This window comes from Knufia obscura, assembly GCF_036327395.1.
Source record: "Knufia obscura strain CCFEE 5817 isolate CBS 148926 chromosome Unknown scaffold_2, whole genome shotgun sequence".
Lineage (NCBI taxonomy): Eukaryota > Fungi > Ascomycota > Eurotiomycetes > Chaetothyriales > Trichomeriaceae > Knufia > Knufia obscura.
Window position 1 is genome coordinate 2,903,798 of NW_027042688.1, and position 25,198 is coordinate 2,928,995.

General features: G+C 50.2%; 12 protein-coding genes across 12 annotated transcripts; 5 read left to right on the forward strand and 7 right to left on the reverse strand.

Moving 5' to 3' along the window:
* Nucleotides 1–136: 136 nt before the first annotated feature.
* PMZ80_002922 (uncharacterized protein) lies at nt 137–1,480 on the forward strand (the record flags this gene model as incomplete). Its single annotated transcript, XM_064871351.1, has 1 exon — nt 137–1,480. The coding sequence occupies one exon, from the start codon at nt 137–139 to the stop codon at nt 1,478–1,480; it is 1,344 nt and encodes a 447-aa protein (XP_064733804.1).
* Nucleotides 1,481–1,573: 93 nt separating this feature from the next.
* PMZ80_002923 (uncharacterized protein) lies at nt 1,574–2,434 on the reverse strand (the record flags this gene model as incomplete). The annotated part of the gene is made up of 1 exon (XM_064871352.1): nt 1,574–2,434. One exon carries the CDS (start codon nt 2,432–2,434, stop codon nt 1,574–1,576), a length of 861 nt encoding a protein of 286 aa, XP_064733805.1.
* Nucleotides 2,435–3,106: 672 nt separating this feature from the next.
* PMZ80_002924 (uncharacterized protein) lies at nt 3,107–3,483 on the forward strand (the record flags this gene model as incomplete). Its single annotated transcript, XM_064871353.1, has 4 exons — nt 3,107–3,127; nt 3,189–3,245; nt 3,307–3,375; nt 3,427–3,483. The coding sequence occupies 4 exons, from the start codon at nt 3,107–3,109 to the stop codon at nt 3,481–3,483; spliced, it is 204 nt and encodes a 67-aa protein (XP_064733806.1).
* A 434-nt stretch (nt 3,484–3,917) lies between these two features.
* Nucleotides 3,918–4,948, reverse strand: PMZ80_002925 (uncharacterized protein; the record flags this gene model as incomplete). Its single annotated transcript, XM_064871354.1, has 2 exons — nt 3,918–4,804; nt 4,858–4,948. 2 exons carry the CDS (start codon nt 4,946–4,948, stop codon nt 3,918–3,920), a joined length of 978 nt encoding a protein of 325 aa, XP_064733807.1.
* A 470-nt stretch (nt 4,949–5,418) lies between these two features.
* PMZ80_002926 (uncharacterized protein) lies at nt 5,419–6,618 on the reverse strand (the record flags this gene model as incomplete). Its single annotated transcript, XM_064871355.1, has 1 exon — nt 5,419–6,618. One exon carries the CDS (start codon nt 6,616–6,618, stop codon nt 5,419–5,421), a length of 1,200 nt encoding a protein of 399 aa, XP_064733808.1.
* Nucleotides 6,619–7,492: 874 nt separating this feature from the next.
* On the forward strand, nt 7,493–8,600 carry PMZ80_002927 (uncharacterized protein; the record flags this gene model as incomplete). Its single annotated transcript, XM_064871356.1, has 2 exons — nt 7,493–7,990; nt 8,079–8,600. The coding sequence occupies 2 exons, from the start codon at nt 7,493–7,495 to the stop codon at nt 8,598–8,600; spliced, it is 1,020 nt and encodes a 339-aa protein (XP_064733809.1).
* A 420-nt stretch (nt 8,601–9,020) lies between these two features.
* Nucleotides 9,021–9,498, reverse strand: PMZ80_002928 (uncharacterized protein; the record flags this gene model as incomplete). The annotated part of the gene is made up of 2 exons (XM_064871357.1): nt 9,021–9,418; nt 9,483–9,498. 2 exons carry the CDS (start codon nt 9,496–9,498, stop codon nt 9,021–9,023), a joined length of 414 nt encoding a protein of 137 aa, XP_064733810.1.
* A 2,933-nt stretch (nt 9,499–12,431) lies between these two features.
* On the reverse strand, nt 12,432–14,618 carry PMZ80_002929 (uncharacterized protein; the record flags this gene model as incomplete). Its single annotated transcript, XM_064871358.1, has 3 exons — nt 12,432–14,213; nt 14,263–14,503; nt 14,557–14,618. The coding sequence occupies 3 exons, from the start codon at nt 14,616–14,618 to the stop codon at nt 12,432–12,434; spliced, it is 2,085 nt and encodes a 694-aa protein (XP_064733811.1).
* A 731-nt stretch (nt 14,619–15,349) lies between these two features.
* Nucleotides 15,350–16,545, reverse strand: PMZ80_002930 (uncharacterized protein; the record flags this gene model as incomplete). Its single annotated transcript, XM_064871359.1, has 4 exons — nt 15,350–15,663; nt 15,712–15,779; nt 15,829–15,962; nt 16,192–16,545. 4 exons carry the CDS (start codon nt 16,543–16,545, stop codon nt 15,350–15,352), a joined length of 870 nt encoding a protein of 289 aa, XP_064733812.1.
* A 1,511-nt stretch (nt 16,546–18,056) lies between these two features.
* On the forward strand, nt 18,057–19,691 carry PMZ80_002931 (uncharacterized protein; the record flags this gene model as incomplete). Its single annotated transcript, XM_064871360.1, has 7 exons — nt 18,057–18,258; nt 18,305–18,365; nt 18,419–18,476; nt 18,528–18,558; nt 18,606–18,981; nt 19,032–19,132; nt 19,183–19,691. 7 exons carry the CDS (start codon nt 18,057–18,059, stop codon nt 19,689–19,691), a joined length of 1,338 nt encoding a protein of 445 aa, XP_064733813.1.
* Nucleotides 19,692–21,086: 1,395 nt separating this feature from the next.
* On the reverse strand, nt 21,087–22,036 carry NIT3 (Omega-amidase nit3; the record flags this gene model as incomplete). The annotated part of the gene is made up of 2 exons (XM_064871361.1): nt 21,087–21,925; nt 21,982–22,036. 2 exons carry the CDS (start codon nt 22,034–22,036, stop codon nt 21,087–21,089), a joined length of 894 nt encoding a protein of 297 aa, XP_064733814.1.
* A 961-nt stretch (nt 22,037–22,997) lies between these two features.
* On the forward strand, nt 22,998–25,166 carry PMZ80_002933 (uncharacterized protein; the record flags this gene model as incomplete). Its single annotated transcript, XM_064871362.1, has 1 exon — nt 22,998–25,166. The coding sequence occupies one exon, from the start codon at nt 22,998–23,000 to the stop codon at nt 25,164–25,166; it is 2,169 nt and encodes a 722-aa protein (XP_064733815.1).
* Nucleotides 25,167–25,198: the final 32 nt, after the last annotated feature.

Consider the following 25,198-nt stretch of genomic DNA (forward strand, 5'->3'; position numbering starts at 1 on the left):
CACGAACAGCAATGCCACCGCCCAAGCCCCACACCACATCACCACCAACCCCATCACCCCAAGCCAACACGCACAAAATGCGCACACCCCCTCTTCCCCATTCATAATGACGAATACATCTTTCATAACATAAAGCATGCCCTCCCACATCCTCCGCTTCATCCGCCGCAAAGTCTACAAGCCAATCAGACGGAAACTGCATCGTGCGTCTCATTCCAGCACACATACAGACGCGGAACGAAGGCGCAATCCTGAGTTCCGTGGTATTAGGTCGGAGGAGTATAGAAGTGGTGTTTTAGCTGTGCGTAAGGACGAGAGGGGCGGTATGGCTGAGATGAGTCGGACGGAGATGGAGGGTCGGGGAGAACAAGTCGATGAGAGTGAGCGACGTGTTGTCGGGAGGGGATGGGTGGTTGTTGATGGGGTTAGGAGGGAGGTTTTGTTGTTTCGGGATGGAGGTTGGGATGTAAGTGAGGGGTGGAAGAGGGTGTTCCTGGATCAGAAGCACGCGGCTCGTAGAGATGCTGGTGGTCGAGCAGGTGCGAAGAGGACATTAGTGGTTGAGGAAGCGAGGTCGAGGTCGGCTATGGAGCTTCAGAGGGAGAAAGGCAAGGAGAGAGCGACTGATGAGTCTGATTCGAGCGGGACCAGCAGAAAATCTCGTTACGCTGAGTCAAAGACGGATAGCGAGTGGAACGGCGGCGTATCGCTGGAGTCATCTCATCGAGGCGGAAGGAACCGGGAGGGGCAAGCCAGGCCTACTCTCAGAGGTGGGTCTGGTCGTCAAGGGCTGAGCTCGGGTATGGTTGGAGAAATGCTCGATGCATTCGACCGAGTGAGGTCAGCGAAGGCTAGTAAGAAGCACACAGCCCAAGGATCCGGCCCTGAGCCGCTGCTTCAGAGACCGTCCGCAGTCACTGGCGAAGAGACCCCGCGGCAGGCCGAGAGGCTGCTCAGCGTCAAGGAGAGCAGATCCATCGAGACGTACAACGAAGCCTGGCCGAATCCAGCTGAGTCTGCGAGGCCGATTGACTGGGCGTTCGTGGACAATGATGAGTTCGACGTGCTGGCTCAGCCTATCGAGCATCAAAGCCCTTGGAGTCAATTGCGCCAGAAAGGTCCCACTGAGGAGGCCCCTGCTCTCGCAATTCAGGCCACATATGACAGGCTGCGAGAGCAGGAGTCGATGCGTCTAGGTGTCAGTGTAATCGAGGGTAACGAGCAACTTGCTGTTCTCAATGCGATCCGTGAGCGACTCACCGAGGACGGTAGTGAAGCGGATATGAGCCCTAGTATTCGAGCCGCGGTTCCCGACCTAGTCGACGAGAAGATCGAAACGAGAAAATCGAAGGCTGATGCTGAGGAGGAGTGGGACCTTGTCGAAGATGAGGATGCTAAACGCATCTCGGCACCAAACGCAAATAATCTGAAGCGGTTGTGGGACTGTCGGGCATATGACACTGCGTGGAGAGGGGTGTGAGGAATAAGTGAAGAGCCATGAGCTCTGTGTTGAGCATTGCTAGCATCAAATCATCTTCCCATCACATCATAGTACCGTGCCAGGTCTTCCCCCTCAATCCTCAAGTCCGGCAACAGTCGGATCCCAACTGCAAGGCGCATACGAACCCGGAAAATGCAACATCTCCATATCCTCGTCATCAAGCTCAAAATCATAAACATCAGCATTCTCCTCAATCCTCGATGGCGTGACACTCTTCGGCAAAGGCACGAACCCGTTCTGCAAGCTCCACCTGATCAACACCTGCGCCCACGTCTTGCCGTGCTTCTTGCTGATCTCTCCAAGCACACTCTCGTTCGGCCTCTCAGCCCTCACAAGCGGACTCCATGCTTGAACCACTACACCATTATCCCTCGCCCACTTCACAATATCCGCCCGTGGCAGCCAAGGATGTATCTCCCATTGACCCACACTAATCGTGCCTCCAACCCCCGAACTCGCCATAAACTCCTTCAACTCATCCAGATGATGGACACCGTAATTCGAGACCCCAATACTTCTGATCCTTCCCTCGCTCTGCGCCTCAACAAGCGCCTTCCAAGTCCCACATCTAGCGTCCCTCCCACCATACGGCGCATGAATGAGGAATAGATCGAAGTACTGCAGCCCCGTCTCAGCAAAAGACGCATCAATAGCCTTCTTGGCCTTCTCATACCCCATATCCCTCGGACCGATCTTACTCGTGAAGAAGATCTGCTCGCGCTTCAGGCCTGAGGATTCGATTGCGGCTGCACAGGGGCCCTCGTTGCGGTAGACGCGCGCTGAGTCGATGTGGCGGTATCCTGTTTTGAGGGCGTGCGAGCAGACGGATTCACAGACGTCTTTGGGTGTTTGGTAGACGCCGTAGCCGAGGGTGGGCATGATGTGGCCTGAGGGGAGTTTGACAGTGGAGGTTAGGGTTAGTGGGGAGGACATCTTGGGGGTGGTTGAGATCGTTCTTGTTATCGAGGGAGTGACTGCGTTGATAAGGGCTCGAGGACGCGATGTGAAGTGGTTGAGGAGTGATGATAGCCGTAGATGTGTTTGTGGTTGTTTGAGCATGCCGTAGGTGCTATGAAGCTCTTAGTACCACTTCGTAGTCCGGAAGAGCTTCTTATGGTTCTTGTCCGACGAGAAGCACTGCTAGAACTAGAGTCTAAGAGAATCATAGGACACGGATAAGCTCGTGAGTATTAGTTAAATGCAGAATGTCATACAATGAAGACCATCAGTGTCCGGGTCGAGCAGGAAGTCATCTCATCATGGGGATTTAGTGATTGACTATTCCAAATCGGGAAAGGTATCGATCTGAGGAAACTCTAAAGTCCTCAGCCAACCGAAACTACCGAATACTCACTTCTAGCTAGCTTGTAATCGACAATAGAGGGGTTGAAAGAGGTGATGGTCCTCACTACGGTGGAAAGAGGGCGAAGTGAACTATGACGACGGTTTGCTGTCGCAAATGGTGCAAATATACACGAATTTTCAACCAAATAGTCCCTGCTTGCTGTTTGTTCAAACAAAAGATATCATAAGATCCCTGAAAAGTTACACTATTCAGACTCTCATACAAGAATACTCTCCCAAAAACCTCACAAATCTACAATCATGCCTTCCGGAACAGTAAAGGTATATTTGACACGATCAATTGCACATTCAGCGTAGCAAGTTAGCTGATGGGTGTGCGTAGTGGTTCAACGACCAAAAGGGCTTCGGCTTCATCACACCAGACGATGGTAGCCCGGATGTACGTCTATACATCCTCCCGATCATCCCTCTCATCAACGTTTAGTGCTGACCTCATATAGTTGTTCGCTCACTTCTCCGAGGTCCAAGGCCAAGGATTCAAGACTCTACAGGAAGGCGCAAAAGTCAACGTAAGTTATAACGGCGTTATCGATATGCACGAGCCCAAGTGACACGTACAGTTTGAGATCAAAGAGGGTCAGAAGGGAAAGCAGGCTAGCAATATCACGACAGCTTGATGTTGCTGGTAATCACGTTATGACTTGTAAGGTCGCTTAAGGCCATGATACGCAATGTGGCGAGAGCAGTTGAGAAGCTCGGTTTGGGTTGTGGATGAGCGCCGAGTCACCATGCACGGAAACAGTCAATATACTATGTCCAGGTCGGCGGAAATCTCGAGCGTCCCGGCGAGAACATCTTCGACTATTGAATCTCATGCAGTATCGGGAACGTCATTCTGTGCCAGGATATTGGCTTGCTAGACTCTCGAGTTAGCGCTCAGGGAGACGGCAGCGCCATCTGCTGACACAAGATGCATAGCTAAGGAGACTAGAACTGAACGATCTCAAGTTTTCAGACACTGCCCTATGAAGAACATCAAACACTGCTGTTGAATTCATTGACTCTTAGATACGACTGTCCTTGTGAGCCGGAAGAAATAGTGCCTCTGTCCTCATTTCGGCGACAGCGCTGAAGCATCAATGGCAGGCGCATCATCGTGCTCATCGTCCGACAAGAAGTGATCCGGGTCAGTCAATGGCTCAGTCTCTGCGCTTGACCCTGCACCAGACCTCCCCTGGACACGATCATGACTCTCTAATGTATCGTCTGCCCTGATGGAAACCCCTCTCCTACCCCAGTTGTCGACCCTGGGTCTACTCTGCTGCTCTCCATCGCTAGCAGTTTCTATGTCTCCATCCTCCGATTGACGCACTCTTGCAAATCTGTTGACAAGGAAGCCCTTGTTCAGATCATCTGAATCCACCACTGCCCCTCCCCTCAGTTTCACGCGCTGTCTTGTGTAGTAGACCCAAGCAAAATCAATGTAGAGCGCAGTCTGGATGATACCAAAGATGACTGATATAGCATCTGGCAAATCATCGTGCGCCGACCTCCATATCCAATTGAGGATGTAGAGTGCTCTGTAAGCGCCCAAACACACCAAGTACCCGGAATTGATGACAGTCGGTACCTGCGTCTGTCGTAGCAGCAGAAGCTGTGGTACAACGCACATCGACTCCAACACAATCGAGAATGCCCAAAGTATCTCCATCAGGCTGGTCGATTTCTTGAGATACGACACCATGTACAGCAAGCTACATATTGGCCCTACAACCGCGGAGAATGCGAGGATGTATGCTGCCAGCTTCCATGCCTTCTCACGCTCTCTTGTCCTCGCATACCGTCTTGTCATTATCAGGATGATGTATACCGCGGAGAAGATATAGAAGATCTTGAAGAACCAGTTGTACCAGTTCCATGACGGCGGTATCCAGAATAGATCGAGGTATCGGGTCGAGAAGACGGTAAGGTAGAGGACTTGGGTAACTAGAGAGACGCCTGTGAATGTCAGTCTCTACGCATCACCACGGCAGAGGAAGTTGCCAACCCACCTTCGGCGCTCTTGTTAGAATGGATGGCCCATATCAGGATGCATATCGATGCGAGATGCGACAGGTCGCCAGTTATTCGGAAGACGTTCATTCTGATGGGTGTGGAGCTAGAGCATATTCTGGGACGAGGAAGTAGCAGTAGATGCTGGTGGTATACTCGCTGGACATAACTGCAATGGACTCGCTTGCGACGCTGAAGCCAACGTGGTCAAGGCAACGAAGTGTCAGGCTGTCGCGTTCGCTTCGCTGACCCACCTGACACGTCCTAGAATAGATTAGCTTCCTATCTGCCAGCCACGTTCGAAAGGGGTGTCATCAGAGTGAAACTATTAAGTAGATACCCATCACTAGCCAATCGATTGAGGGACTGCTACTAAGTATGTCCGGGAGCAATGTATATGACCAGAATCTAGTCATGTATTCAGGCTATGCTTCAATCGTGACTCAGGTATCAAAAGAGCAAGCACGATCGTGACGCCCTGGAGATGCTAGGTAGGCAGCTCCTCCATGTCCGCCCCTGGAGTTTGAGGGGTCAAAATACTACACTACCATCGTTCACCCTCAAGCAGTGATCATAACCTTGACCGGCACTCTGCCTTCGTCTTCACCCTCCTTGGCCTGGTTCGCAGCAAGCCGAAAAGCCTTCTCACCCTGGTCTAACGGTACCCGATGGCTCACCAGCGCATCTGCAATACCAGCAAGTTTGCCACTAGCAAACAGCTCAATTGCAGCAGGATAGCAATTGGCGTACCTGAAAACACCGATGATATCAACCTCCCTCAATGCTGCTGCACCTAATGGCAACGTCTGTACAGGGTTGCCCATTCCGACAAGAACCAGCTTACCGCCAGGTGTGCTTGCAAAGATACCAAGCTGCACACATGGCGGGACACCCGTGCACTCATATACTCTGTCGAAACCAGCAGGCAGTCCAGCGAAGGCAGAAATCTGAGCAGCAAGCTCGGTAGCAGTTGCCAAGTTCTCCTCGATAGTCGGCAATGGTGCCTTCTTTGGGATCAGGAAAGTTTTGATACCAAACTTCCCACCACCCAGTCCTTCACATATTTTCAACCTTGGTGCATCGATATCTGCAACCACAATTTGGCTCACTCCTGATACCGAGAGGGCAGCAGCGGTAAGCATTCCTACAGCTCCAGCACCAATCACCAATGCTGTACTTCCGGTAAGCGGCACACCCGACCCTGATCCAGCAGTTTGAGATCTGTTGATTGCATGCAAACAGACAGCAAGCGGCTCAATAAGCGCGCCTTCCTCGAAAGTCATACTCTCTGGAATTTTATGGCACATGTTCTCTGGTTGTGTAATAGCGGTCTGTAACGTCCCGTCTGCGTGAGGGAACGTCTTCGCTGATGATCTGAAACTTAATCTCGGACATAGATTGTATCTTCCTGTGGCGCAGAAATTGCACGTCCGACATGGGATTCCAACCTCTAATGCCACCCGATCACCAGCCTTCAGAGAGGAATCACCCGGTATGATTGCGGTGCCATTCGATGGTTGCTGTTCTGGTACTGCTGTGACTACGCCGGCTGCCTCGTGACCCAGGCACATTGGGCTTTGAAGGACGAAGTTGCCATTGCGGCCATGTGTGTAGTAATGCAAGTCGCTGCCACAGAGGCCAGTAGCCTTTATTGTAACTTGTACTTCACCTGCTTTGGGTTGGGGTGCTGGTCGTGTTTCTAGACGGAGGTCCTTCGCTCCGTGGAGGACCAGTGATTGGATTTCGCTGGAAGGAGCCATGATAAAGTGTGAACAAGACGATCCGATCTCGAGAACGTCGTTAGTATTAGGTCGTCCTAGTAAAAGTTTTGTGGTGCTTATAAGCCGAAATTCAGAACTTGCAAGAGTTGCCTAGAGGTATTGGAAGATTTGGTTCTTCTCTTCTTGACGGTGTACCAAGGCTGGTTGAAGCTTATGATCTAACAATCACTCGTTTATTATGCACCATGACACCTGGCCGCTGCTCCTACCACCATGTATAAGAGCAGTTATGCGCATCCCCCTTTCCATGGGAGCCAGTCCCATAACAAGGACTTGATCGGCCTTCATACCATCGACGTACCAGATGCGGCAAGCATCGGCGTACCTTCTGTGATGGAGAAGCGGGATGAGCAAGAAGTCACCTCAAACACTGGTTCCATCAAATGCCGTCGCTTCGCCATTGGATGACGCGTCATTGCGTTTCATCGAACTCCGGCATTTGCACCGCCTTTCCGTGGGGAGCATCAAAACGAACAAGATTTCCCAGTCCGCCATCTCCAAATTTTCGGTGCTGAACACCCAAAAGCAGTGAAGAAAGGACTATTCGCCATGGGGCGACACAAACAGGACAAAATGGAAGGCACTTCGCCGAAGTCCAATGCGAGTATTGCGAATTCCGGAGAACGAACAACCTCCGTCGGCTACTCAAATGCGAGCATCAAATCCGGCTGGCTACTGCGAACTTCAAACTTGTTAGCTACAATATTCGAACCTCTGTTATACCCGGTGGCTGAAATCTTTCTACGACTCTTAGTAGACAAAGATCGCAATACAACATCCTGAGGACGTACAACAATATCTGAATAATTACCACGGCAAAATCCCACAAGAATTGACGGTCCAATCCCGCGAAATGTCAAAGCCAACAGTACTCCTGATAGGGGACCTCGTCCACACAAACAAAGAGTGGGAGTCCCTATCCTCGAAGTACAGGCTCAAGGAGTTCCGGGAGGGCACCCGCGAAGAATTTTTGTCGAAGCTGAAATCAGATTTCTCAGATGTGGTAGGCCTGTATCGATCGAACACATCGACCTCTGCGACTGGACCATTCGATCAGGAGCTCGTGTCACAACTACCAAAACCCTTGAAGTTCATCTGTCACAATGGAGCAGGCTACGACAATATTGACGTTGAGGCTGTCAATGATAGACAGATATCAGTGTCGAGTACGCCCGTAGCAGTGGACAATGCTACCGCGGACGTGGGCATCTTCTTGATGCTCGGTGCGCTGAGGCAGGCGCACATTCCTTACACCGCTCTGCATGAAGGGAAATGGAGGGGTGGTGCTCCGCTTGGCCATGATCCCAAAGACAAAGTTCTTGGTGTGCTTGGCATGGGCGGAATTGGTAGGGTATGTACAAGTCTTTCGTTGAGCTTCTCCTACTCCAGAGCGGCAGACGCCTATGCCCATCTCCAGCTCTCTACTAACACCTATATAGGCTCTTGCACACCGAGCTCGCGCTTTCGGCTGCAAAATCATCTATCACAACAGATCACGCCTCTCGCCCGAGCTAGAAGGTGACGCAAAATATGTCTCCTTCGACGAGCTGCTTGCTCAATCAGATATCCTGTCTCTGAACCTCAGCTTAAGTCCTAAGACCAAGCACATCATCTCAGCGCCTCAGCTAGCAAAGTGCAAGAAAGGCGTTGTGATAGTCAACACAGCACGAGGCGGTCTCATCAACGAAGCCGAGCTCGTAGAAGCACTTGAATCCGGTCAAGTCGGTGCTGTAGGGCTAGACGTCTTCGAGGAGGAACCGAAAATCCACCCGGGACTTGTGAAGAACGACCGGGCATTCCTTATGCCTCATATGGGTACATGGACCGTTGAGACCCAGCGAGACATGGAGTTGCTCGTTCTGAAAAATCTCGAGACTGGAATGGACTCTGGCAAGCTCATTACCAGGATTGCTGAACAGAAGGGACTGCCGTGGGCAAAGGATGACACGAGTAAGCTGTAGACGTCTTGTTATCGATGTGCTCTTTGCTGATGTTGAGAAGGTAAGCTGAAAAGCAGGATCTAGATGTGCTCACGGTAGACATCTGGCAACTTTCTAGCGTTTTGCATAGCAAGCTATTTTGGAGACCAGAGTGTATGGCTATGGAGCATTCACGAAGCAAGCAGACACGCATGTTATGCACACGAGGAGTTGTTCTCGTAGGCGAAGATGCTCTTATTCACGAGGAGCACCTCAGTCTCCTTTTCTGGTGACCTTGTAGCAGCCCCCTGACCATCTCCAACCCTCGAACAAGACGCTCACGGCTCTTTTGGCGTAGCTCCTAACGCCCTCGCCTGCCTACCAAACATCAATATCCGTCACAGGCACGCCAGACCCGGTTCATCATAATCATATACCCCTGCATATACACCCACCCACCCCTCACAACTTCGGCTTCCCCACACCCCCCTCCCTCCCATCCTCCCTAACCCTCGCCATAACCCCCTCCAACCTCGTCGCCTTCATAATATTCCCCCTAATCTTCATCTTCCCACTCATAAACATATTCTGCGCCTTCGCCGTCCCCGCCACTAGTTTCCCAAAGTCCTCATCAGCCATACTCAGCGTGACGTCCGCCTTCTTGCCGGCTGGTGCCTCGCCGCGGCCGACGGTCCCGCTGTGCTTCAGGTCGATGTGCCAGGCTGCTTCAGCGCCGGCGGTGTTTTTCAGCTTGAAGCCGAAGATTGCGGCGCCGGATTTGATTGCTTCGGTGCGGGAGGTGGGTGTTGTGTTTAGGGATGCTTGGATTGTGTCGAAGGCGGTGGAGGAGGGGAAGGAGTCTGTGGGTGAGAGAGGGAATTAGCATGAGGTAGGTAGGCACGAGCAGGAGCTGGGGCCACGTACCGTCCTTGAGAGACATGGTGGTGGACTGGTCAGAGTGGATAGTCGTAGAAGATTCTGTTGTATGAGGTGGCAGCTTTGTTCGTCCTGGCGCAAGTAGTATGCTGGTGGCAGGTCGAGTTGATAGGTAAGTTATGTATTGCTGGAGCACGGGGTGTGGCAGCATGAAGGAATGGTGATCCGAGGAAGGCAGCGGTATGTTATTATTGATTAGAGTGCGCGGACGGTCGTGTTGCTATTATGATCGTCACATGCTCGTGCGAGCTCCGAGCGTGAAATCATTATTCTTCAGGTACCATTTCGCGAAGCATGTGAAGATGATCGACATCATCGCCGAGGCAGACACTCGAAAGCACGTGATGCTCCCCGGCTGCTGTGGCCTCAGGCACCATAATTGTGCACCGTTGCCCCGTGGCCGTGGACACATACATATTGAGTTGGCTTACTACTGAAAGTGTGAGGTGAGTTTATAGAGACTACAATCCGTCGCCATTGCAATTAGCTTCTGATCGAGTATGGTATTGCTTCAGCCCACTTCTGCATAGCTGATACTCGAATATACTAATGCAAGGCAACTGGCCTGGATGTTGCTTCGAGCGGCCTGTTATGGCATGAGCATAGCATGATAGAATGCGTGAAAATTAAGTTTGCGTTTAACTGATCTATCTCCTCGGCCTTCATCTCGTCTAATTGGTACATGCCTAAGGCATTAATGCCTCACCAACCTCAACACTCTAGTATGGCAGCACCACAGTAATTTGTTTTCCAAAGGAGCCATCAATTCTCTACGGGCAATTTGGACAGGTATTCTAGTATAGAACTTTCTTCAATTATATATATTATATGATAAGCATACTCAGAATCGAGCGTCGCAACCGCCTATAAATTGCCTACCTTATACACAGCGTAGTAACGCTTCTAGCAGTCTTTCCTTATACACAACGCCTTATCGCACTCGTCACAGTAGCTTATAGTGTTATAATAACTTATTCTTACCCTAATTACGTCGCTAAGGTTCGTAATATCGGCGAGAGGTATACGCTTTATCTTATTATAATTCCGGGGCTAGTATCCCTTCTACTAATACCTTCTAGGTTTAGACAGCTGCGTTACCGTAGTATACTTCTACTCAGTAGTATATAAGCCCTCGGCTAATAAGTAAAGGAATCGCTTATATAGGTAGCTATTAAGTTACTCAATTCGTAAACTACGCTAGATCAAATAGATATTAGTAACTACTAGGTCGATAAGGAAGTACAGTATAATCTTCGTCCACTTACCGTTTCCGTATACTCGTTAAATTAAATAAAGCGACCGCAGTTAATTATATATCGCCACCGTTCGTATCATTATCATATTCATAGAAGATATAAGGGATTTCTAGCCATTTAAGAACGTCGTCGCTAAAGAACTTATATACTTCTCTACTAGATATAGATACCGGTTAAGGTCGCTTATATAAAGAGAGGATAGTTTCTCTAGGGGAATAAGCGTTAGTTATACCTATAATAGTATTATTATCCTTCTAATATATATAGAGGATATCCTTAACGATATCTACGCAATACTAATTAAATATAAGTAACTAAGGAAACTTATAAGTAATAGTTAAGATAACTAGTGCGATACCTAGTATATTCTTTCTTATAGTACCGTAGACGCTAATATCTATTACTATAACTACTTTCGTAATTAGTATATCAAGAAAGAGGTTATTAAAGAATACGATATATTAACGCGAGAAGTTCTCTATTATCCTCTTTATTAGTATATATACAGCTAATTTAGTTAGTATAAGATTAATAGTAATAGCTTATAAAGACTCTAATTACTAGGTACTTAACTATTATATACTTACTTAACTATTATACCCTTTCCTCTTCCGTTATAATACCTCGTTATTATAAACTAAGATACTAATCCCCTTCTCGATACTCTCGATACCTAATATTACTAATAAGAGAAGAAAGTCGTAGACGAAGCCGTTACTACTATATAAACCGAATAGTAAGAAGCCTTATCGCACCGGTTTATACCTCATTTTAATAAAGTACTTACTACGGCTATAGAACTTAAGTATTATCTCGTTAACTATAATATATAAAGCTAGCTATACCGTTTTCTAAAGGCGTTCGCGAAGGAGATTAATAGCTAGCCTAATACACCAATTCTAGTATTCTTTATTAGCTTTAGTAATATCGTCTAGTGCTAGAGGCGAGATAGAGATATACCTTTCAAGCTAGTAATACCTATAATAACTTATAAAGCGAATACTAGCCGTCCTAATATACTAGTAATCTTTAATCTCTTTAAGTAGATAGATAGCTATCTCTAGGCGAAGGCTTATCCACCGTCGTATTTCCAGCTTTATCGTATTATACTAAGAGAAAGAATAGTGCGTCTAATCAGTACGGCCGTTACGATTAGCTACTAGCACTATTATATCGACAATCTCCTCTAAGAATGTACCCTAGAATAGTCGCTCCGGCGAGTAATCTAGGTATACTAGGCCTATCGGTTCCTAAGGCGCAAAGGCTATCAGAAGCGAAGGTTTATATTCTAGTAAGCCTTTATTAATATAAGATTAACATTAGTACTTTAGTACGTTACCTTTTAGTAGTTTATTACTTTAACTATCTGTATTCCGATTAAGGTATTCTATAAGCTCGGGAGTCTCCATTACGTTGGCTTTCTTAGGCGGCATTTAGGGGGATACGTACTACTCGATAAGCTCTATTCAGCCGTAGTAATCTTCCAATTAATTGATGATTGTATAGTGTTGTTATACGCGATTTAGATAAACGGTAATGAGAAGGGACGAGTCGAGAGATGTCAACATATGATGTAATCAGGCATTAAGGCATCAATAATTGAATTAGACTGAGTGAAGGCCGAGGAGATAACAGCTTGATCAAGCATATCATGCTATGCTGAACCTCGCAGAACACAACCTTACATCCTCCTCTTCGCCGCATCAGCAGCCACCGCATCCTGGGAGATAACCTCCGCCGCCTTCTCAGCAATCATGTAAATCGGCAGCGCAACGAAGTACCCCGGAATAACAGGGAACACACTCGCATCAACGACTCTCAATCCCTCCGTCCCTCTAACCTGGAACTTACTATCCAGCACCGCCATAAGGTCATCATCCGCCCCAATAGGACAAGAACAACTCGCGTGGTGACCCCACGCCTCATCCCGAATATACTGCTTCATATCCTCATCACTCGTCACATTCCTCCCCGGCGCAACCTCCTCAAACGACCCATCAAGCGGAATCATCTTGTCGAACGCGCGACGACCAAAGTCCATACCCGCAACCATAGCGTGGAGATCTTTCTCTGCGGCGTTGTTGTCCGTGGTGCCATACTCAAAGTAATTAAAGTCAATCAGCGGCGTATCCCTCGGATCCGCACTTCTCAGCTTGACGGTGCCGGCCTTGTTGCGCGAATGCGACTTGAGCGGCAGCCACGCCCAGTACGTCTTCTCCTTGAGCGCGTAGGTGCTGTAGCCGTCGTAGTACCCGTTGAAATAGGCCGGCCAGCCAGACATGTAGATGTCTGGCTCGTTGCGGTCGTCGTTGGATGGTGTGTCGATCAGGACGGCGAAGGCTGGGCCGGAGGTGCCGTAGACGCCTTTGCCGAGATCTAGGAGGCCCGGGTCGTTGTATTGGTCCATGCAGGCGTCGGGCTGGGACTTCTGGAAGGTGCACTCTTTGGTTAGGGCGAAGTCGGAGTCTGTTTGGCCGATGACGGGGACTTCGTAGCGGTCTTGCATGTTTGTGCCTACGCCTGGGAGCTCGACGAGGGTGTCGATGCCGTGTTGGGAGAGTTCGTCTGTGGAGCCGATGCCGGAGAGCTTGAGGAGTTGGGGGGTGTTGAAGGTGCCGCCGGCGAGGATGACTTCGCGGGAGGCGGTGACGGTGCCAGTTGTGCCGGTTTCGCCTGATCTTGGGGCGCGGGGGTCCGCTCGGTATATGCTCTTGCCTTTCAGGTAGGAGACGCCTGTTGCTCTTGGCTTGTCGCCGGTTGTGTCGAAGTCGACTTTGGTTACTAGCGTAGTCGTCTGGATATCGAGCTTGTACTTCTTCGTGCCGTCTGCGTTCAGAGTACCTGCTACATTGTAGAGGAAGTTGCGCGGCCCAGATCTTGTCTTGTTACCGTTGTTGATGCTCAGAGGGACTTGATACATCAGTGCTGAGGTATCCCGTGAGGCGCCTGGGTTGTTGATGTCGACAGCCAAGGTTGAAGCAAGTCCCGTAACGGTGGTTAACAATCCTGACAGAAGTGATTTGCCCATCGCTGTAGCAGCGCCTAGCACAAGGGACGCAACCTTCAGATCCTTTACTATGAGTGTCAAATCCGTGGTGCTTGTAGCCAGCCAGCCATTAGAGCCATGGCCTGTGATGGCGGTGGTGAGGTATTCGACCTTCTCAAGCCTTTCGAAATACTGCCGCATGTTGCTAGGCGCCCAACTTTCGTCGCCCGTCTGATCGACAATGTACTGGAAGTCGCTGGCATGTGGGTAGATCATGATTTGTGCATTGTGCTGAGAGCATCCACCCACGGTACCTGAGCGAGGGTAGAGTATACCCAGGGGCTCGGAACCTTCTGGCGGAGTAGTCCCGTTCAGAAATTTGACCCAGACATCTCCGGAAGGCGTCCGCCACTCCATCTTGCTATCACGGGTCTGCACATCCAGATCAGGATAGTGGTTGACGTAGTAGTTCCATGCCTGAACAAAATTAGCATATTTGCACATTTTGTCTGTGCGCCAGTCTTACCATGGGAGGATACTCAGCAGCAACGAAGTGCATGGCTGGGACATTCGTGTAGATGTCATCAGCCATGTCTTCTCCAGCCTCGAGCATCAGAACACTATGGCCTAACAACGCCAGACGAGCAGCGAGCGGTGCTCCTCCAGCTCCCGAGCCGACAACAACATATTCGTACTCAGATGTCTCATTCGTCGAAGCCGTTGCATTTTGTCGACGATGATGAGCATGAAAGTGTGCATGATTGGGCCTGACCTTGTCAACATATTATACACCTTCTCAGTATTAAAACTTGGCACTTACTGGGTTGCTAAAGAGCCAGTGACTAGCGACGCAACGCATGCTGTAGCGAGTGCGAACCGCATCGTGACGTTGGAACACTGGTTGCACAATGGTGTCTTCCGCAAACCAGAACGAAGACAGCTCAAAGAGCCTCAGACTGCCTTTCCAAGACAATATTGCAAAGCTTAAGTATTGAGGAACAATGTCATGCGCTTTCGCAGACTCAGCCGGAAGGCTACGACTTCATCGCTGCAGATTGAGATCGCCATCGCTTGAACAAGGCGAAATTTCATGTTCCTTGAGGCGGTCAAAGCCCGATAGCTGGAGACGGGAAGACAACACCTACTAAAATAATGGACCGTAAGAGTATGAGGCAGGAGGTGGACTACTCAACGGTCTTCAGTTGTCCGACGCGTTGCGCCATGATTTTACAGAAGCCAATCATCGTCGCTCAAGTGGGCTTTGGCACTTGACACCGGTGTTGCCTTAGTCCCTAAGCTAGTGCAGATCACATCGAGGCGAAGGCTCCAAGCCTCCGATACCCTTGCACGCCTTGTCAGCCAGAGGGTGAATCTGGGGTCTCCCTCATTTGGAAATTGATCGACAGGGACCGAGGGCATAGTGTTGTCAGGAGGATGCTTGTTCCAAGTTCATCCTTGTTCTTCAGCAGAATGTTGTATAAGCGAGGGGGCTTACAAAATTTGCACGAACTTAGTTAGCACTCTACAAAGGCTTACATGAATCAGCAGACGCAGAAGATAAAGGCCTCCAGTGTGGGCAACGAGAGATTGAGCTTGAATTCCGCTAATTGTATTCATAGCGCAGTACCCGGCAGCAAGTCCGCGCGGCTGTTTTGCGTCCTCATTGTCGCAGCATCAACCTCAACATCCGGGAGTAATTCGAAGTCGTCCACTCTCGGGTGCTTGAGCCCTGGGGTTCCTGCTGCGAACCGCATGTCACTGTTTACAGAATGTAGAGTACCTGAGTCTTTGGTGCCCCCTCGAGTAGTGCCAGAGACGAGTTTCGGCCAGTGAACCTTTATCAAGCTGTTTATTGCTGGCATGGATGCACAGATGATGCCAACGTGCAGTTCGACGACACTCCAATAGCCTGGTGCAAGGTAGTCATCTGTGGAGTCCGTCAGTTTCTGGTTGTCGTACCTTCCCTGATACTTACATGTTGGATTTTGTGTGTGCCTGAACTGAACAAGATATTTGAGCCTCACTGCCGAGACCACGGTGACACTGATTCGGTTTAGTATGCGTCATGTTCACTGTAGGATGGCAGACTCACAATACACCGATCATGAACATGAGCATGACGCCGAATTTCTTCCGCTTCGACATGTTCATCTTAGCCAACTCGCCCAGCGGTAAAGCTATGACAACGATATCAAGAGCGATATTGAAACCGGCGGCTAGCCAACCCTGTAGGTGGAAATGCCCGCACGTGCCACGGAAACGGTCGAACTCCCTGGACGAAGAAATCAATAAATGCAAGTCGAATACTGGATTCCGGACTCACCACTGATGCCACATGTAGCTGACAGGTTGGCATTGGAAAAGTGTCGCGAAGAAGAACTGGAGTCCATCAGTGACTGTATCGATGACTTGTCTTTGGTAAACTTGCCGCTATCCCATAGCCTGAACACATGACCATAGTGATGAAAACCCACACGCGTAGTCTCTTGTTCGGAAAGACACGCAGGAAAAAGCATAACAGCGAGATCTTGTTGAGGGCAAGCGCAACCAAGTAACAGAGCTCGCCAACAAAAAAGAATTGCAGGACGTTGTTGATGTTGTCGAATGGCAATGTCCAAATATCCTTCCCCAAGCCGTTGATGGCAAGGAATGGTGCTAATATCGTTGGAGGTAATGTGATGAATACCATGAGTAACATGATCCAGTCATCCCAAAATAGTTTCTTCTGGTATGTCGAAAGGCGTGCGATGATTCTGACTGTGAAGACCGCGATGGCCACAGCACCGCAACTGAGTCCGATGATTGTCATGTCGGCAGAGTGGTCTCGGACCTCGGCCCCGCAAGCTGTTGAAGATGCATTCTGCGTTGTCAGAAGCTCTCTGATAGTGCAAGTCCCGGAAGCACAGAGCGTGATTTGCTGATTGAGGACAACATCTGTGCACAGGCATGTCTGGTCAAGGCCTGCCTCTGTGACACAGCTTGATGTCGGAATGAGCTCGGTCATGCATGTCAGCTGTTGCATGTTAGAGTTGATCTGCAGTGTGGCTGAATCTAGCATACCGAGCAGTTGGGATATAGAAGGGCGAGATCTGCGATGTCTGACGATTGCGCGTGTGAACCTGTCGCCGACAGGAGAAGGAACACAGTCACCAGAATCGGAAGCATGTTGCTGTCTGTGATGAAGAGATTTCGAGAGACTCGCCACTGCGGTGTGGTTGAGTACAGTCACTTCAGCTCGAGACTCCTTCGTGACCTTGAAGCAAGTAGTAGCTGGCTAACACCAACATGCCTGACAGAGCATGAACAAGCTCCAAGATCTTCACCAGGTTTATCTGCCGCTGTGGAGTTATTCAGCAAAGACCAAAGCCCAGCTGCGCATCATTCCTCAAGAGATGCCAGGCTACTGTTGTAAAGCGACAAAGCGGCTTGCCTTGGAACACTGGTTGCAGAGTCCCGAGCTCGGTGTTCTTGTGGGCCTTCGATTGTACATAATGCAAAGCCGTGGTGGTTGGACCCATTACTGAAAGCCTGGGACTTCCCATCCCGACCCTCGTCAACTTCCACGAGGCAGAGCGGGTGGGTTGTGCCCACATTATGAGACTGTGGGCATCGAGTCAAGCTATGTGGATGTAATCATCGTCTAAGCAGTCATTTGGCAACTATGATCAGCAGGGTGTCCCTTGCGAGCCAGGTTCCCGGACCGTTGCCAAGACATGGCTAACGGCTTTTGAAGCGCATGGATTCTGTCGACTAGTTGGGTTGGACATTTCGGCTTACCCCTGGTGTGACACCTGGCGCAGCCCGCGTCTTGTATCCGTCTGGAGTCGAAGGATCATCTCTAGCGCAGGAGTTTTTTGGTAGTCGAGTAAAGGAGCTGGTACTCGACACCAATTCTCATAGAGAAGGCGAAACGAGATTATGCGCGAAGATCTCTGTATGTTCTGCTTTCGTTTATGCTTAGGCAGCGATAGAAGAAACCGTCTTTGAAATGGTGTCAAACTTGATGTTAATCAGGCCCTCCGTTAGCTTTGTATCGCTGATGTACAAAGCATGGTACGTGTTTTTCAGCGTCTCCATACACGCTTGCCAGATTGTGTGTGAAGTGGACACCAGGCTATTGTGGAAAGCACATACCATGCCTTGTATATGGCTTTGGCTGTAGCGACACCTGACCATGTTCTGAGTGCGCTTTCGTGGCTATCATGCTTTATTGTATGGTCTTCTGATTGTGCCAAAGCCTGATATCTCACCTAGTCGTTCATTAACAATCGGTCTTCACCACACTCCCGTTTCGCTTCGTCGCATTGCGGCATATACAGCATGGCCAGAGTAGCTGCCATTGTCATTCTTTCTCTTCATTTCTTGCCTTCCTGCGCATTTCCGACGACCGATAACATCGCTCGATATGTCCGAGAAGGTGCACTAGACGTTTCAGACCATTCAATCGAAGATATCCTGCAGGGCGCCAAAGCTCGACAGTCCAAGAGACTCCTGTTCGACCCTTTGACATCGCCTATCGATGGTAAGGGGCTTTCGTTATCGGTGAAGTGACTCTAACGTGTATGAAGTGTCTGGCGACCACGAATGGCAAGAGCCCGACTTCGGGTCAGGTGCTCAAAGAGGGCCTTGGTGAGACTTTGTCACGCAGTGCTATGACGGCGAGGCTGACTTGTGTCTTCAAGTCCAGGACTCAATGCATTAGCAAATCATGGATACATATCGAGGGATGGGGTGGCAAGTGTAGGTCAGAGTGCTTCAGTTGTTGGTCTGTTGGCTGACGATGTCGATTAGTTTTTCGACCTCGCTGCTGTTATGAATGATGGTAGGTGTTTGCACTTTCAGTTGCATACAACAGCTGATTGGCCGCAGTGTTTGGCATGGGTATCGATCTCGCCACAATCTTGACCGTCATGGGCACAGTTTGGACAGGCGATCCGTTGTCTTTGTCGCCCGGGTTCTCCCTTGACGGACATTCTAGAAAGGTCGGCAATCTGCTCGGTAATCTCCTTGGGCTGCTCGGAGAGCCGCGAGGCATTAGTCGATCGCACAACTGGTTAGAGGCAGACGCATCGTTGACTCGTGATGACTTGTATGTCACGGGTGATGCCGCTACCATGAACATGGCCAAGTTCGAGGCATTGTACCATCGAGCTGACAGCAACACTGGCATCATCTCGACAGAGAGCATCCTCGAACACTCTCTTGATAGTCTTCACGAATGCATTGCGACGAATCCATACTGCTGGTAAGCCACTCCGAACAGCAAAGCGTAGCATGAACTTATACAGGTAACAGGTACGGCCCATACACCGGTATGATCGCTCGTAATGCGGGAATCGCTTTTGCGGCACGGTTGTTGAGCAACCATTCTGAGCAGAACCCAGATGGTATCATGAGTGAGTCGGGTCTGAAGCAGTGATCAGTCGCATCTGCTAACCAAATGCAGCGAAGGAGGTCTTCAAGTCTTTCTGGGCTGTCGAAGAGGACGCCACTGGGAGTCTGCGATACAACAGAGGTTGGGAAAGGATACCCGAGAACTGGTATAGAACTCCCGTTGACTATGGATTGTTGAATCTGAACGTTGATCTGCTGGACTGGATCAGCAAGTACCCGGAGCTCGCATCCATTGGAGGCAACACTGGGACAGTCAACTCTTTCACGCCATTGAATCTGACGGACATTACGTCCGGCCTCCTCAACGCAGAGACACTGCTTGAAGGAGATAACCTGGTATGCTTCGTGCTTCAGGTCGTGAAGACGTTCTCGCCCGACTCTTTGTCATCGTTGTACGCGACTCTCGGTGAGGTTCTTGGTCTCCTAACAGACACCCTTGGAAACGTCCTCACCGATCTTGTCTGTGCTCCATTCGAGGATTTGCAATACGGAGGTCAACCGCTGTGGGATGGATTGCTGGACACGTACGCAGGTCCGGCAAAGGCAGGATCGGCGTTATGATCTGCCCCCAGTCGCCTGCAGGCGTCTCGGCGCATGGTGTCAGGAGCTTTCACGAACTTGCGGCATCCTTAGGTCTGGTCGAGGCAGCATCGGTCTGAGCAATCGCTCGCTAGAGTGCGTTGAGAAATTTTGCTCAAGCAGTTGCAGCTGCCAATAATGACAGACATAGCATCGCACATTGATGCGCCCATGCCTATCTTTTTGGTGGTCAAATGTGTCTCACTTCTCAGCCATCGACATCAAGTGAATTATTGATCGTGTCCTACATAACTTGAACGCGACGGACGACCGGGCCGATCGTGTTTCGGCTCACCTGCCTCCCAGACTGACAGTAGAAAACACATTCGAGACACAGCAAGTGCAGGTCTTCTTGCTTGAATACTGCAGATGCTACAGAACAATTGAGGTGTAAGGGAACATCAGGCAGTTACTGTAAGCGAGTGATTAGCTTTAGACGCCCTCGACACCACTAGAAGGCCTGCCCTGAGTATTAAGATGCAGGATCTAAAGCATGACTTTCTTCGGGGACCCCGTCACGGCGCTGGCCGGTTGCGTTGTGGAATTTTATTCGCATCACATCCGCTTCGATGCAGCGCAAGGCTTGATGGGAACCGAACCACAGCTTCCTGCTCTCAGCAAGTGAAACGATTATCTTGCGTCGAGAAATTGTATGCTAGAGTCTATACCAGTAAAGAGTACAAGGTATCCAATGTGATTTTCGCAACAGCGTCGGCGCACCATATGTTAAACAATGGGAGTGAGGATAGTCCTAGTCGTTGAGGCTAACACGGAGAAAACAGTGATGTACGCTCCTCCCCGAGCTATACCTACTGCTTGTCAGTGGATTGATACATAGGTATTTCAGCGTGAGGAGCCCCCAACGGAACGAACAATGATCCCTAATGAGCCTATCCAATATACCTTACACCTAAGGTGCGAAATTTGCGACGAGTCACCGGAGACGCTATTGTGAGGATTACATTAGAAAGGTACCTTGTATAGCGGACCACATATCAAGCCTTTTCTCCGGCTAGTAAGCGATCGCTCACCAAGATCAGTGGAATACGAACGTTGCGGCTCGCGGTACTGAAACTCCTCAGTAGCATCCTTCATTCATCCCCATCTCTTTCACATGACTATCTCCCTCTGCTCACACAAGAATAGCACTTCGAAGGTCACATTCCTGCGTAGGCCGATTGCTTCCCAAGAGTGGCAGCTCTACCATGCAACGGTGTAATCTGTAGGTATCTGATACACTGGAGGAATGCCAAACGCCATGGAGAGCAACATAGCGACAAAGTGGGCATTATCGTTTCAGATGGACTTGCGACCTCAGAAACTGAAGAGGATGGGTCTAGACTTTTCTCGTCTGACAGAACATCTGTGTAGTACTCGTCATTCCTCATACCTCACCTTGCCAGCACTTACATCTGGGTAGACGTCAAACCTCCTCTGTGTATACAGCGGAATGCCTTTTCTAGTCTCATTAATTTTGGCGCCGTCAATATCAGCATAGGCGATATCTTCTTGCGCTTCAAGCTCCGATATGACCTCGGCATTCGGGTCGACAACCATCGAATGGCCATATGCATGGTAGGTTGACGTCGTATCTCTTGCAGGACTGCACATAGCCACAAACACCTGGTTGTCCATAGCTCTTGCTCTGGCCTGCAACGTCCAATGCATCGGACCGGTAGTTGTGTTGAAAGCTCCAGGGTAGACAAGCATGAATGCTCCTTTTCGAGCAGCAATCATGGCTAGTTCTGGAAACCTCACATCGTAGCAGATTGCTAGGCCGATCTTACCGTAGTCTGGCAGATCAACAATTGTAACTTTGTTGCCAGGCGAGAGGACATCACTTTCGATGAACTTGATCTTGCCCGGAATATCAATGTCGAATAGATGCGTCTTCCTATGCGTGGCTAACAGTTCACCTTTCGGGTTGAACACAAAAGCCGTATTGTAATATGTCTTCTTGTCCGACGAGAGCTCTGGTATGCTTGCTCCGACAACGTAGGTATTAGTCTCTTTCGCGGTGGAGGATAGCATATGCCATGAGGGCGACTGCTCTTTCGTAGGAGGGGACGGCTCGATGGGTTCAGCGTAATCAGGAAAGTACTGGCATCCGTAGGGTGAGTTGAAACATTCAGGCAGTACAATCACCTGCGCTCCAGCTTTCGCGGCTTCCAGAATCTTGTCTCGAGCATGCGACAGGTTCTTTTGCTTGTCGGGACCTGCGCATAGATTTCATCAGCACATATCATGACAGCAGGAGCGACGTGTGACTTACCGGCCGCCAGCTGTATTAGGCCGAGCTTGAAGTTCTTCTTGAGCAAGGTCGACATATTCCGCGACCAGGATGCCCCAAGATATCTCCGAGTAGGACAGTGAGTCCAGGCTTTTCTGGTGCTGGCAGTCAAGAACGTCCGTGAAGAAGCCCGGCTAGCAGTAGTGAAAGTCTTCTGGCAGAGCGATGTTGAAAATCCGTACATTTGTAAGGAGGTCGCACTTGATCCCAGATGGAATGGGTGTAGCTGTCGATGTCGCAACGTGGGGTCCTGAAATGGACGTCTCCCAGAGATCTTCGTCAGACCCCAACAAGCTGTTGTACAATCTAGCGTTCTGTTCTATCCGGCTTCAAGCTTTTCTTTGATGATCGGCATCTGCGATGATGAGCACCCGGGCTTACCTTTCTTCCGCGACTGCTGTGTCGAGTCTCGATGGCCGCTCGCGCTCGTACCAATGCTCTACTAGCGCTTCTTCGATCACCCTCCTGGCGACAGGAACCGAGTGGTACAGATCTACAAAGTCCTAGAAGAAACCAACTCAGAAGTACGCTTTCAACAGCGGCAGGGTGAACGGAGTCTACCTTCATCGTTAATGGGTCTGTTGTAGCCGTGGCGGACCCCGTCTGGGTCGACGTCGAGGAATGGCTTACCTGAGAGTGTAGGGACAGAAACGATTCAGAGACAGCACTTGAAGGGTCACGCAAGCAGTTGATATGGGTCCGGAATGTGCTATTGAAGCTGGAGGGTGGGAACTATGGGTGTCTTTCAACGCTTGTGAGAGGGTTTAATACAGAATTGAACAGGGAGCTGAGCTTCTTATGTCTCTGGTCTTACAGCGATGGGAAGGTACGTCTGTGACTGTCTGGCAAGGACGGTTCCTGATTGTAGGCTGTTCTTGCCACATCAGCACGTTGCACGAAATCATTTCCTGCAAGCAGAAGTTACTCCCCCTCATCTGAAACTTCCACTCTCTTATAACATATCATTCATCCCTAATGCCTCACCTATATCAGCGTTCATGACTACGTCTAATCTTCTAGTACACCTCTCGAACGAACCGAGCACCGATACTAGACAAGGCTCTACCATCTCTGGACCATCACCAAGCGAAGACTCGTCAATTGATGAGCAACCTCCAAAGGCAAGGTCGAGCAACATCCAGGCTACTCAACGGACACGGTCACCCTCGGTTGCACCAATCCGAAGTCTGAGCACTCGGGCGGCACCTCGGCCTCCCAGCCTTGCATCATTCCAGTCCGGGCAAGATCAAGTACAGTCTCTGGAGAGCCCCCCACTGCAAAGTACAGCCTCCAACAGTATCCATGCCTCCATCGCAAAGCTCGAGTTCCTGGTTCATGAAGCCACTCGGCTGGTCGAAAATACATTTTGGCACGAGCAAGAGAACCGGATCGAAGAAGAACAGGCGCCGCAAGGCAAGTCGCTGGAATCAGTCCATCAGCACTCCGATTTGGATTCGCCCAAAAAGACGGCGACGAAGGCTTTGTCGGGAAGGTCGTCCGCACTAGGCTCGTTCAGGACCGTCAGTCCAGGTGTCAACTCCGTCACAAGCTTGCCGACGGTCAAAGCTGCAGTTGCCCAACCAATCCTGACTTTGCCTGCGTCGAAGAATACAGAGCACCTTCCATGGAAACCGTCAAAAGCTGTGTGCGCCGACCATGAGGCAAGGCAGGATGACGTCCTTGCGCACCTTCACCATGCGGCATGCCCTGAAAGTGGACGAAGCTCGATTGAAAGCTTTCAGGCAGACCAAGCGATAGAGCAGCGACCAGAGATGACTCCAGAATCGCCCCCACACAAAGCCAAAGATGCGACACAACCTACTGTTGTACGGTTCGCTGAACCGTCTCCCGTTCCTGTTGTGGAAATTCATCCTGAGCCTTCAACCGTTGTGGTCAGTAGGCACAACTCAGGTCCGCAGGCCAAGGAGTCTCCTGTCTTTCAATTTATTGTGGAAGACGCTGACGCTCAACATGAAGCCGACTTCGCTGGACGACATGAGCCACAGCGTACCATGACGGGCCTCAAGGGACGAGCAGTGACCATCCCACGGAAACCTTTACGTCAGCCGACTGCAATGCTTGACCCTCTATCCGGTGTTGGACTGAAACGAACAAGCACAAGCAGACAATCTTCGAGCGCTCTCAGAACGCTCTCACCACAGCCCATCTCGTCATTCAGTTCTCCAGGGAAAGGCCTACTGCAGCGAGCTAGAACCGGTCACGAGAGGCATTACTCGAATATCTTCGGCCTTCCGTCTCGCCACATGAGCATGAATCTTAGTCATGCCACAGGCAGCCTTGAACCTCCGAAGGTAGACCTCAAGCGCAAGTCTTATGTTGATGTCTATCACGAAGGCGAAACATTCAATGTTCATGACACATGTCATCATGCCACAATAGCACGAAACTGGCCCAACCCTCGGAAGCGCTTTACTGCGACCGTTGCGTGCATTAACACCAGCTGCATAGGCCTCTTGGTCGGTATTTATGCAGGCGAAGTGCCCGCAATCCAGTACGCCATCGCTGATTTTGGGCATTACAGCATACTGGGCAATGTCTTTATGTACATTGGCTTAGCATTTTCGACTTTCGTCTTCTGGCCTCTACCATTGCTCCACGGACGAAAGCCATACACTATCGCTGCAGGTCTTCTGGCACTAGTATTACAGGTACCGCAGGGCCTAGCAGTGGCCGGCTACCGCGATCCGAGCGAGTCAGCATGGAAATGGCTTTTGCTAATATCTCGCGCTGTTTCAGGCTTTGCGCTCGGCCTGTCGGACATGAATCTCAAAGCCATACTGCTCGACTGTTTCGGCGCATCTTTACAGAGTCAAGGCGATGATCCGCTTGACATATACGATGTTCGAAAACACGGCGGTGGTATGGGCATGTGGCTCGGATTGGTATCATGGAGCACAGTTGGCCCTATCAGCATCGGCTTCATGGCGGGTGCTTCCATTGTCAACAATGGTGCATCTGTGTCGTGCGGCTTCTGGGCATCACTTTGCGTTCTGCTCGTCGTTCTACTGCTCAACATCATTGCACCTGAGGTTCGAAGATCGGCCTTCCGGAGAACCATAGCTGAAATGACTGGCGAAGGCGGCGAGTTTAGCCGCGTCACTCGTGGTGAGATCAAGATGCATGTCGACGCCACAGGACCATACTAGTGGGGTGAAGAGGTCTTGGCTGGTCTGAAGCT